At 52.4% G+C, this 12,039-nt stretch overlaps 1 protein-coding gene across 6 annotated transcripts in view; it reads left to right on the top strand.

Moving 5' to 3' along the window:
• SZT2 (SZT2 subunit of KICSTOR complex) overlaps positions 1 to 12,039 on the top strand; it is a 66,199-nt gene that overhangs the window by 26,374 nt on the left and 27,786 nt on the right. For 4 of the 6 annotated variants that reach the window (XM_076340400.1, XM_076340402.1, XM_076340401.1 and 1 more), the window contains exons 16-35: positions 398 to 622; positions 1,040 to 1,118; positions 1,477 to 1,574; positions 1,836 to 2,004; positions 2,500 to 2,614; positions 4,028 to 4,141; positions 4,626 to 4,826; positions 4,946 to 5,058; positions 5,559 to 5,700; positions 6,226 to 6,390; positions 7,083 to 7,287; positions 7,505 to 7,617; positions 8,101 to 8,359; positions 9,806 to 9,968; positions 10,051 to 10,143; positions 10,327 to 10,408; positions 10,546 to 10,827; positions 11,193 to 11,331; positions 11,578 to 11,694; positions 11,812 to 11,875. In XM_076340400.1, coding sequence (XP_076196515.1) covers positions 398 to 622; positions 1,040 to 1,118; positions 1,477 to 1,574; positions 1,836 to 2,004; positions 2,500 to 2,614; positions 4,028 to 4,141; positions 4,626 to 4,826; positions 4,946 to 5,058; positions 5,559 to 5,700; positions 6,226 to 6,390; positions 7,083 to 7,287; positions 7,505 to 7,617; positions 8,101 to 8,359; positions 9,806 to 9,968; positions 10,051 to 10,143; positions 10,327 to 10,408; positions 10,546 to 10,827; positions 11,193 to 11,331; positions 11,578 to 11,694; positions 11,812 to 11,875 — 2,938 coding nt within the window. The remainder of the gene's footprint in view (positions 1 to 397; positions 623 to 1,039; positions 1,119 to 1,476; positions 1,575 to 1,835; positions 2,005 to 2,499; positions 2,615 to 4,027; positions 4,142 to 4,625; positions 4,827 to 4,945; positions 5,059 to 5,558; positions 5,701 to 6,225; positions 6,391 to 7,082; positions 7,288 to 7,504; positions 7,618 to 8,100; positions 8,360 to 9,805; positions 9,969 to 10,050; positions 10,144 to 10,326; positions 10,409 to 10,545; positions 10,828 to 11,192; positions 11,332 to 11,577; positions 11,695 to 11,811; positions 11,876 to 12,039) is intronic. The other 2 variants (XM_076340404.1, XM_076340399.1) reach the window with 1 other exon arrangement.

Below are 12,039 nucleotides of genomic sequence, written 5' to 3'. Positions count from 1 at the left end.
GTAGTGATGGAGGTCCAGGCCATCAGCACAGCCTCCTTGCCCTGGGAAGTGGGAGAGAGGAGGGTCTGTGGATGGTGCTGCCGGTTGCAGGATGAGAGTGCTGTGAAGCTGGTGCTTGTTTGGGTGGGTTTGGGTTGCGTGGCTGCGAATGGCAGCTGTAATCTGGGAGGGCTGTGACTTGCAGCAGGGGGCCTTGCTGGACAGGCAGATTTGTTATTCCTAACTAATATGATGCAGAAGTAAATTTAGTTACTGCTGTCTGAGCAGGATCCTGTGCTGGGCTAGCCACGTTCTGCTGCTGGAGGGCTCTGGCAAGCAGGCTGTGAATCCAGACAGCTCTGGCCCTGAGCAGAGCATTCTTTCCACCTCAGCGAGCCACACTTCTGCCCTCTCCTAGGTATGAGAAGCTGCCTTCTGACTATCGAGCCCCCTTCATTCTCAACCTGGAGCATCCCCCGGTGTCTGGCCCGCTCACTATGGTGGCCAATCGTACTGCCTCTTCTACCCTGGCCTCGCTGTCCCGCTACTTCTATCACCAGCGTTGGATCTGGAGCGTCCAGTCGGGGCTGGCACCGGCTGTGCCCATTACTGCTGTAGCCCAGCTTCTTTCCACACTCACAGAGTAAGTTGCACACCTGAACGGGGGTGCTTTCTCCAGCTAGTCCTGGGGATGCAGAGAAAGCAGGGTGGATCTGAGGCCTTATTATAGGTAACAGTTGAAGCTGCTGTGCAGAGGGTTTTGGTCCTGTACACAGCTTCGAGAGCTACTTGGGCCAGTGCTTTACCCAGTTATGCAGCTGCAGTTGAGGAAAAGGAGAGTCCTGGAAAACATACAAAAGGGCAAGAGGTGTGCCCTGGAGTATGCTGATCTTCACACAGGCTGTCCTGTGCAAAGTGTCACATCTCCCCATTCTCTGTGTGTAGCTCCCTGTCTTGGGAAGGAAGGTGTTATGGGGTGAAGGCTATAGTCATTCGTGTATTTAAGGCTTGCAGTATGCGTAGAGAAGTCCTCCATGTCTGACTGCCTCTCTGTTGCCAGGGTTCGTCTGTCAGAGGGTTTCCACTTTGCATCCAGTGGGGATGGAATTATCAATATGGTGCTGGAGCTGCCCATACAGGTGAGCCTGGGTGCTGCAGTGTGGACGCAATCCTTCATTGCTTCTTCTGAGGTGCATTCACCTTCCTGTGATGGGATTTCCCGACTGCTTCTAGCACACACCCTTGACATGTACAGGGAGACCTGCCTCCTCCCCTGAAGTAAAGCAGCTTGTGGGTTGGGCATTTTCCTGTCTTCATCTGCAGTTAGAGAGCTGCCTTGCTGGTAGGGACATGCTGTGCTGGAGGAGTTCTTGGCATTGGCTCCCTCTCTCCACCGCTGCTAGTGGAGCTGAGTGATGGGGCTGTGTTGTGTAGGGGGGCACTGGGTAGGTGTGAGCTGTTGCTGCTGGCCAGGCTCATGCAGTGTCTTCCCTCCAGATTGATGGCTCAAGTGAGAGCAGCAGCGGCAGGGAGAAGCACACCTGTGTCGTCCAATACATCCTCTTCCCACCCCACTCCACCTCCACCAAGGACAGGTGAGGCTGTTGCCCTGCTCCCAGGGAGGGCTGGCAGCAGATTCACGGCTCCAGACTTGCCCTTTGCGGGCAGTGTGGGAAGGAGGGAGTCCTCCATCATCTAGTACAGACAACTAGCTGTCATGGATTGATCACCAGTTAGCTGGGGCTTTGTCTGCAAACCTAAGGTTTGTGTGGCTGCTCTCACAGCTCTGAGAGGACCTGCAGTGGGCTGCTGGCTCTGTGTCATCTCACACGACTTGCCTTATGTCTTTCCTCCAGCTTTTCCACAGATGATGACAATGATACAGAGGTAGAGGCCATCGAGGTGGACACAGAACTGAACCTGGTCACTGAGTGTTGGGTAGAGCCACAGAGCGGCCATGTCCACAGTACTGCTGAGAACTGGAAGCACCTCCATGGCTTGCCCTACCAGAAAATACCTAAAGCGGTGAGTCCCTGAAGGGGTAGGGGCATGGGCTCTTTTGTGGAGGGAGAAGGGTTTATTGCAAGTGCACCGCAACACTGCAGGTGAATTATTGAGGGCCAGAAGAGATGGGAATGCTGTTAACAAAAGAGCCTGAGATTTCTAAAAGAGGAACTGAGCTACTGGACAGAAAAGGTTTCTGGATTGCAAGGCAGTGGATGCAGTGCTGCTCTGGGATAGGTGGGAAAATACAAATTACTTTGTCAAGGGCCATTCCATTGGAGGGGAGCAAGCTGGACCAGAGCAGGGATTGCAGGCAGTGCTGCGCCAATGCACCTCCTGAACAAGGCAAAAAGAGGCTAAAGGGCTGGTGGAGAAGGAGGGAGCAATGAGTGAGAATAGGGCAAGTTAGGGGATGGGATTATGGGTGTTTCCTCTCCTTGCTTTTAGACTGTTTTCTCCTGCATTTGGGGGTAATAATTCTGCTGCATACAGCCGAGCCTTGACTGTTTATTGCAGCTCTATCCCCGGGACCTTGCATGCATTGCCACCATGCTGACCTTCGAGTACATCAGCCAGTTGTGCCAGAACAAGGAGTGGGTCTGCCCTCCTTCAGACACCAAAGCTACTGAAGGTGAGTCCAGCACATATGATGGAGCAAGAGGCAGCTAGGCCCTGAATGTCTTGGGGCCTGGAAGGTGGAACAGGTATTTTGACAACAACTTTCTGGACTTTGATAGCTGTGGGTCACTTTGTTGCGCTTGTGCTAAGCTGCCAGGGAAATGGCTTCATCCTGGGAAGGCCAAAAAAGCATTGAGGCTTTCTGCCCAGGCTAGAGAGGTGACTAGGTGACCCTGCTTGAGCAGGGGGGTTGGACCAGATGACCAGCAGAGGTCCTTTCCAACCTCAACCATTCTGTAATTCTGTGAGAGGGGCTGACTTCTGGAGCAGGTGGAAGATGAGCTCACCTATACAGTGATGGGCAGGGTGTGCCTGGGCAGATAGTTGTACAAAAGTTGTAAATTATATGAAGGAAGAGCTCCTCTGTTCTCAGTTACAAGACACAGTTTCCAGAGCAGTTTGTGGGACGCTTGCTTTCTGGTGGTCCTGTTCATCTCTGGACCCTCTGTGAATGCTCCATTAGCCCACAAAGATAGGGAAGGGGACCTTAGGAGGTCTGGTCTGTCTTCTTCTTTCAGGATAGGATTGTGTATCTGATCTGACATGATTAACATAGTTCATTGAAAACTCCAGGAGTATGTGGGGAGTTCACCCTTGTCAGGCAATCTGTTCCAGAACCTCACTATTTCCTCTTTCTTGTGACTAGTTCATCCCATCCTAGATCTTTTGTTTGCTTGCCTTGCACTGAATAACACAGCAGATACTGGGTGGGTTTGAGGGAGCTAGGATCATCCCAAAGGCTGAGGGCGGGACCTGAGGGAACCTTGTTGGATCATATCACTGGCCCTGTGGAGGGGGAGAGGGGCCAGGAAAGCTCAGGACCTGGAGGGCAGAGACTCCTTCCTAAGGAAGAGGACAGGAAACACCTGCAGGTATGTGCAGAGCCTGCCGGATGGGAGATCTCTCCCAAGAGCAGGGGGGTCCTTGTCCTTGACTACGCTGGTAATTCAGGCTGCCTCTGGCTCCCAGTGTGGTCATTGCTCTCCAGCAGTGTTACCTGCGACGCTGATGTTCAGTTTTTGTCCTCTGGCAGCTCTGGGCCTGAGCTGTGTAAGGCCTTGTGGTGGTTCCCCATCCCTCCTTGTATGAAGGTGGCAATAAGCCCAGGGGACTCTTACAGCGAGGTACCTCTCTGTAGGTAGCTCACAACCTGCTGCAGCCTCCAGCAGGCTTTGCCCTTTCCCCACATTCATTCTTTGTATCCCTCTGCCCTCCTAAGCAGAGGGAGTTGGGGCAATGTTGCTGTGTACTTTCACTTGTGCTACCTGCACTGCATTTAGGGCTGACACCATGCATGCGGAGGTGGCCTGGGAGGCAGGGCTATGTGGTGCCCACAGGCATGTTACATTCCCAATTCTTGTTGCAGATCCAGACATGGGGGCTGGTTTTCGAGTGCATGAGATCCCATTCCAGTTCAACCTCATGAAGCTGTTGCCCAGGTGCCAGCAGGTTGAAATGTTCTTCCTAATGCTGACAAAAGGTAGGTGCCTCTTCACCACCTGCCTCCTCTTGTCCTCTCTCCGTGGCTATGGGCACCCTGCTCTGTATGCTTGTCTCCCTGGGCAGTAGGCGTGTGGGAACTGCCATGCCTCTTTCAGTAGCTCAGTGCTGTTCTTCCCATCTCTGCAGCCCCTGGGCTGTCCAGGTATATTGCTGTCTTTCTTGGGAGGATAGTTTTGGAAGAGTTGCTTTTGAAAACATTAAACCTAGACTGCTGCTCTGTGGTGGTGGGTTTTTGTCTGCTCCAGAATAGTCACAGTAGCAGGGTGAGTCAGTGCAGGGTAGCTAATGATGCTGGAACTCCAGGGCTTCGTCAGTACCCTCCAAGTCAGCCTTGCAGAGGTGCTGGGGGAAACTCCTGGCTGTGTGGAAGTGTCACTTTGCAAAGGGCTGTGTCTTGGGGGCCTGGACAGGTGGTGGCTGTGGAGATGTTGTCTCTAAGCTGCCATGGTTCTGTTTTGGAGCAGAGAATGAGGAGGTGACCAAGGACTCTTCGTTTGTGCCCAATGAAATGCTACTAAACCTCTTCCATGGCTGCCTGCAGCATGACCTCAGTGACCGGGAGATCCCCATGGCTGATGCTGATCATGTGGCTTTCATGGAGCAGGTTCTGCAACGGGATCGTGATGGCCATCAACCCCCCTTCACACTCCCTGTGATCAGAGGTAAGGGCCGGGAGCATGGCAGCAGTAACACTGGGAGCTGGGGTGTTTCAGGAGCCTTGCTTTCAAGTGTCTTCCTCAGCTGGTGTTTCTCAGGTTGGTTTCTCTGTGCTCCATTTCAGAAGAAACCCTGAAAGCCTCTGGGACCCTGGAGCAGCAGGATGCTTCTGCATCCTATCATCTTGTTGGCAGCAATGGCACCAGGGATATGACTGGCTCCACAAGTACTCTGCAGGTACTGCCATGCTGCTGTCCTTCTCCTGAGCCCTCTCTGAAGGCAAGGCAGCAGCTGTTGAAGAGCAGGAGAGTTAGCAGAAGGGTTGAGAACAGATTGAAAGGCTGGTGTTTTCCCCATGCTTGGCAGCAGTTTAAGCTGTAGCCTGTGGCTGAAGTCAAGCAGGAACCTGGTAGGTGTGTGGATAGTTGCACTCACCATGGGCCTAGCCTGTTACAGCAGCACTGATGCTGTGCTGCAGATTGCTCAGAAACCATGGGCAATCACTGCCTAGAGGTCAGAACTGACCCCAGCAAAGCTGGCTAAGCATCTCCTGACTGTGTGTGCTGTGTTTCCTGGAGTCAGGCTGCTCTGAGAATGGTGCAGGGTGTGGCCAGGGTGATTTCAGTGCTGTGCCGACCAGCAGTCATGGAGGAGCTTGCTCTGTGTGATTGCTACCTGCCTCAAGGTATGCCTGTGCCATGTGCTATGAGCTTATCCAGCTTCTGCTCTTTCATCAGAGCCTCGGCAACACAGAGCTGCCTGAGGATGACGTGACCCTGAGTGACATGACGAGGCCCTTTCCCCCACAATGGCGATGTTATGCCAAGCTGGTCAACCCGCAGCATGTGTTCCTGACCTTCCTGCCAGCCACCTTCTCAGGTGAGGCCGCCTGTTGTGGGGAGCGACAGGAGGTAGCAGTCCCAAGCGCCTCCTCAGGAAAACAGCAAAAGCAGAATTGGCTTTGGTAGGATGGAGAGAAAATTGAACAGCAGAGCCTAGACCGAGTCTTTTTGCACCATGTGGCCAGGAATAGAGTAGTGCAAAGCGCTGCTCTTCTCTCCTTGGACATGGTGCTGCCCGCATAGTGTTTTCAGGCAGGGGATGTGGCTTCGAGTCGTTTGCTGGCTGCAACCATTGGACTGTTTTCCCAGTAGGGTTGTTAATGAATGGAGTAAGGAGACTGCTAATGGGTTGGTCTGGGAGAGTCCTTGCTTCTGGGCATTGGCACTGGTCTGGCTTCCACTGAGCTGCTGGTGAAGGCTGCTAGGCTCAGCTGGAAGTACTTTGTGGAGCTGTTCCTACACACAAAGAGGTAGCAGGGACATCTGCCCTCTTGGGAACGTAGATGGAGGGGTTAAACTGTTCTCACTGGACAGAGGGTGATTTTATTTTGTTTTCTTCCAGATGTACAGAAGCTGATGACTTGCGGGTTGGACAAACCTCCAAAAGATGAGAGTCGATCAGGAGAAGATACCCTGAGACCTGTCTGTGCTGAGCAAGTCAGGGCTGAGGCTGAAGAAGGGGATGCTGCAGTGCCATTACCTACCCTCAGCATAACACCAGCCCATGGTACCGCCCTCAGGACAGCACCTTACTAATGTATTAGTATTAGTATCCTTGCTATTCCTGAGCACACTGTTGGGCAGATTGAGGTAGGAGGAATAACAGGCTGCTACAGCCTGTCAGCTCCTGCCTGGCAGTCAGCAGAGTCAGAGTCAGGACAAGGGGCACAGTGAAGTCTCAGCCAGCTTTCATGATGTTCATGGGGGGGTGAGCGAGTGTAATGTGAGCTGAGTGCCCATTGCCCAAGACTGGCTCCCTGTTGGCAAGGAGGTTGCAGGTAGATAGAAGCTACTAGGAATGGCAGTACTGGGTTGCATTGGAAAGTCAGTGACTCTCATGTTGTGATCCAGACTGGCACTACCAGCAGCACATTGTCTTAGGGAGAAGGGCACAGGTCTTGAGGTATATGCAGCCCCTGGTGCAGTCAGCCAGGCCTGCAATGAGGATGGAGGGTTGTGCTGCTGCAGAAGGTGGTGGTGGTGAACAGTCATGGCTGCCCAAGAAGGGGATCAGTGTGGCCAAAGCACTGGGCTGAGTGGATGGGTGCTGGGTGAGGACAATGGCCCCTGATATTTGAGTGGTGAGAAGCTTGTAAAACTGACACCTACCTGTGGGTGCTGCTGTGAGGGCTGTGACCCCTCAGACCAGGAATGAGGAGCTCATCCAAGGCCTTTATCTCAGGATTTTTTCTTTTGCAGAAGTGAGCCGTGACCCTGGAGAACAGGGTGGCCCCTCACGGAGAGATGTACATATCTCCTTCTGTCGCCAGAACTCGCAATCTGAGTTAGGCGAGTGCCGTCGTTTTCGCTGCCCCATTTACATCTACAGCTGCTCTTTGGAGCTGTTACGAGAGCAGCTTGTCAGCCCACGGGCACACCGTCCTCCCCGAGACATCTTTTTCAGGTAATACCAACCATACTTGATTCCTAGACAGGAAACAGAGGAGCTTCCTTGACAAGAGGCTGGCTCTAGCCCTGCCTTACTCTCTTGGCTTGGCCTCTCTGCCTTATAGCAGCCATGGCCTGTGCATGCCCTAGGGCCCTGCTTTACTGGCGCCAGAGCCGTTTATAGTCTAAAACATGCTTCATTGGTGCTGAAGGCTGCAGCTCCTCTTTTCCAGGTCCCAGTCTCTGGAACGTCCTCCTACTGCTGCTTGGCTAGACCACAAGCATAAGGAGTTGATGAGTTACTGCACGCTGCTGCAGGAGCATTCCCACCAGTGCTATGTGAAAGGTGAGGAGCGGCGTGATGGGACCTGAGACAGGGTTGGGGTTGGGGCTGGACCCTGGATCTTCTTTTAAGAAAGCAATGTCTCATTTTTCTTGTGATCTTACACTGAGCAAAGGGAGGAGCTGTGGGACTGATCTCCCACCAGGAGGGATTTAAAGATACCTCTGCGCATTCCCTATGGGCCTTGCATAGGCTGTTCCTGGACCTGTGCAGTGCTGTGGAGGGGGGTCCCTTCTTTGACTTTTTCCTCTCAGCTTTGGGGTGGCAGGTCCCTAGGCCACTCTGGCATGACACAAGCCTAGGCTAACATGTAGCATTAGGCATCCTGGCTGAGTCTTGTCTCCCAGCACCTGCGCTGGCTGCAACTCTGTGTTGGGACTTGGTGAAAATCTGTATGTGAATCTGTTGGGACTGGTGAGAGTCAGGCTATTGCCTGACTCCCGTGGCCTTGCGGTGGGGCGCTCAAGCATTGTGTTTGATCTGTAGGGCTGTTCAAGAGCCTTCAGCAGTCACACAGCATCAGCTCCCAGGACCTACTTACAGCCATGGACTACTGTGAGGAGCTGCTCCAAGAGATTGATATCACCAACTTCCTGCTGACAGTGTGCAGCCATGTCCGCTCATTCCGAGAGAGCCACCAACATTTCCGTATGCACTCCAAGACAGCCAGCTTCCAAGTGGGCAGCATAGAGCAAGAAGAGGAGCAGAGCTCTAGGGAACGGGGTGTCTTAGTCTCTGAATCAAGGTAGGGGCCCACCTCGGTCTTGTTTCTGTTCTTAGCATTGGGCCAGGACAGATCTTTCTTCAAGCATCTTCTACTGCCTGCTGGAAGGAATGTTGTAGGGTGGGGTCTAACAGAACCACATGTAAGGACAGGTATTTCCGGTGGGATACCCACCTGATATGGTGTCCACCAGGACCTTCTCTTTTTTATAATCTCTGGTGACATCCATCCTTTCGCTTTCTCTGGTAGTCTTAGCTCATTACTGTCCCATCTGGCCTGAGCTGGAGGGCAGTTTGTCTGCAAGTAACTCTCAGACTTCTTGTTTCTGGAGAAATTATGCATCTCCTGCTGCTTGACTCATTTGAGTTTGCTGTTGACTCTGACAAAAATGACAGGTTTCTTATCTTTTTCTAATGAATAAAGTGTCTTTTTTTTAAATTAAAACTCTGGAAAAAAATTCACAAGAGAAATATCAAGGCAGAATTGGAATATGCTTGATGTTAAACTTCTGTCCTGCTATTCCTTAGGGTATTTCTGCGGTTTGTATTGCCTCTGGAAACTTAAGGAGGGGAAAAAGTACCTTACTGTGCCTTAGTGTCTGTTGAAGAAACAGCCTCTTTAGGTCCTTTTTCCTCTGTTTGCACTTGACTATCCTCAGTTCCTTTATGTGAGTTCACTAGTTTGTTGGGAATCCCCAATCCTATTTCTTCTTATACTGTAAGTCATCGAGATGAGGCTGTGCTTTTGAAGAACACTCGCTGTTTGGAAAGTCAGATGACTTCTTCTTCAAGTGCTACTTTCCCAGAGAAAAACTGTGGGAACTTTTTTTTATTTATAAGATATTACAAATCACCTATCCCAATGCAGATTGTATAAATGTTACTGAAGGACGTACAGCTTGTGCCACATTGCACCCAGGTCTGCCATCTGTATTACTAATTTGAATGCCTGGGGAGTACTTTGACCAAATGACATCCCACTCCCCAGATTGGTTTTTCTGAGTTTTAGGAACCGATTCTGTCATGGAGCTGCTGAGTGAGCATGAGCCTAAGCTTTGCGCTCTGCTCTGTGCTGCCAAGACCCTAGGGGTCCTGGCATGGTGGTATTTCCTGTGAGGTGCCCTGGACTGGGTGTTGGTAATTCAGATTGCTCCAGCCCTGTCCCTATACTCAGCTACGTGTCTCTATTTCCCAGGTAGGGTGTGTAGCGTGGTGTAGAGTACCTGGCCACGGGATTAGCATGGTTAAACTGCCTCTGGCCTGGCTTCAGACAGCCTGAGCGCTTATCTGGGTTAGTGGACAGCAGGAGGGTTTCTGGGGCTGTAGGGGTAGGGGCTGTGTAAGTCACATCGTGTTTACACAGATGAGGTGTGGGGAGCTGTGAGGTGGAATGCTTGCAGGATAGATAATACATACAACTATTCCCGTTTCTCGAATTGCCTGTCTGACCTGTCCACAATCCTGTCAGTGCGGAAATGGAGGACTACAGTGAGCAGGACTCCCATAACATTGCTAGCCCCACAGAGGAGCCTAAGAGTGTGGGCACCAGCTGCTGTTCAGAGTTTCCCCTCTCGCTGCTGGAAATTGGACAGCCCTGCCAGGCGCACCCTGACTTGCATAAAATTATCCAGGTGAGGAACATGGGAGCTCGGCTCGGCTTCTGCAGGAGGGTGGAGTGGAATGTCTGCTTCACGTTTGGGATTTCTCTTTTAGGAAAAATTCCTGGAAATTGGAAGTTTACATTTCAAGCCGGTGCCATCAAATCCTCACTATTTCTTCTATTGCCCACCATCAGCCAAGAAAGAGGTAGGCATGGTGCTGCCCTGGCAGGCACCTAGTCCTTGTGGAGGGAAGTAGCTTTGCTTGGTGTCAGATCTGGATTTGGGACTGGCAGACCCATGGGTAGACTGAGCCCCTGGGGGGCCCATCAACAGCCTGCTTCGCTGCCTGGCATGATTCTGGTATCTGCCCTTCCTCTCTCCTTCTCAGGAAGAGGCATCTCGGGATCAGGCAGACAGGAAAGGCAGTGAGGACATGGAGGGATCAGAGGCAGAACTGGCAGCTGAAGAAGGTAACATTTGCTTGGTCTGTCCTGGAGAAGAAAGTGTCTGTAGTCTTAACTGTGGTGATGCCTTTCAGAGCTTGACTGTCTGGTGGGGTCTCTGGGGATGTGGGCCTGGTTTGCTAACAGGGAACCTGCGTCAACAGGAACTGTGTCTGGGTGCTGCATTGCCACAGAGAGCGACCCAGAGCTAGAGGTGGAGTACCGTGAGAAGCTGGAGCATGAGTTCCCAGATACAGATTCCCTCTCGGACTCCAACACGGTGAACCAGGATGATGACTCCTTCAGCGTGCTGGGAGGGGACTCGCTCAATGAACAGGAATTCCTGGAGCAGGAGATGCCCCCGCTCTTTGTACATCTTACCTGCTCAGTGAAGCTGCGTAGCCAGCACAGTTCCATGCCCGTGCAGTCCCTGCCAACTTGTCTAGGTAAGAGCAAGCCTTGCTGTGAGGTTAAAGGGCAGTAGCGCTTCTGTTGGGTCCCTGCTGGGTGAGCAGCCCCTGGAACAAACATGCTGTGTCCTAAACAGCAGTCCCTCTGGACCAGCCCTCCCTGTACGGAGCCCCCAGGGTCTCCCAGCATCAGATAAGGGCTTTTTCACCAGGTCTCCCACTTGCTGTGGGATTGGTTGTGGAAGGATGAAAGGATCATGGAGGATGGTGGCCTTCTTGAGCCTGTCCAGGTGTGTGGGACAGCCATCTCTTTGCAGTCTCTGTACTTGCCACCAGGCTGTGTATGTGTGTTAAGCGAGCTGTTAGTTGCTTGATTCCCTTCGTCTGTGATCTCTCCTCAGGGGAAGTTCTGGGCTGCCTGGAAAGCTGCCAGGACTTGAACACCATTGACTTGGGGGACCTCTGTGTGACTCTGGACATCTTCGTGCTGACATTGCCCCTGGAGATAGAAGTTGTGAACGCAGACATTCTCCACAACAGGTAGGTGGAAAGAGGCCCAGTCACTCACCCACCCTCTGCCTGCCCCTCCCAGTCTCAGCTTCTCTCCATGTGCTGAGACTTGGGATTTTCCTTCTCACAGAGCCTCCCACAGCCCTAAGAAAACTAAGATTTTTCCAAAATGGGCTCACCTTCTCTAGAGATCCCTTTTCACTCTCTGGAGCCCGTGTGTGTTTATCCTCTCTGGCTCAAAAGCTGATGCTCAGCCTGTTCTCTCTCCTGTGGCAGATGCACCTCAGAGAGCAGTGTGTCCTTCACACGCTCTCCAGGGCAGCCATCCTCTTTCCGCTCAGATGAGGATATCATGCACAACTTGGAACGGCTCCCGTCCACAGGAGATGAGAGGTATGGCACTGCAGATGTAGCAAGGCCCTCATGGGCTCCTTTTGCTCCCTAGGAGCTGCACTGTGGTGGCTGCATGAATGAGAATGACTGCTTGATTCTTCTTCTCCTCTATCCTAGGCACCCTGCACTTTCCAACCTCCCTGGAGTGCACAGGCAGGCTATTGAAGCCACTATGAATGAGGTAAGCCAGCCTTGCCTACTTCTTGCTTCCAGCGGGAGCAATGCGGCCAGAGCGCACAACTGCTGTTCCACACTTCCTAGCCTGCTCCAAGCTGCAACCTCTGTCAACTGAAGTGACTTTCAGGCCTTGCTGGTATCACACAGGCTATTGGCCTTGTGCTCCCC

Source organism: Aptenodytes patagonicus, chromosome 5 (genome assembly GCF_965638725.1).
Source record: "Aptenodytes patagonicus chromosome 5, bAptPat1.pri.cur, whole genome shotgun sequence".
NCBI classification, from domain to species: Eukaryota; Metazoa; Chordata; class Aves; order Sphenisciformes; family Spheniscidae; genus Aptenodytes; species Aptenodytes patagonicus.
Note: the sequence above shows the minus strand (reverse complement) of the source record. Positions and strands in the feature narration are given on the sequence as shown.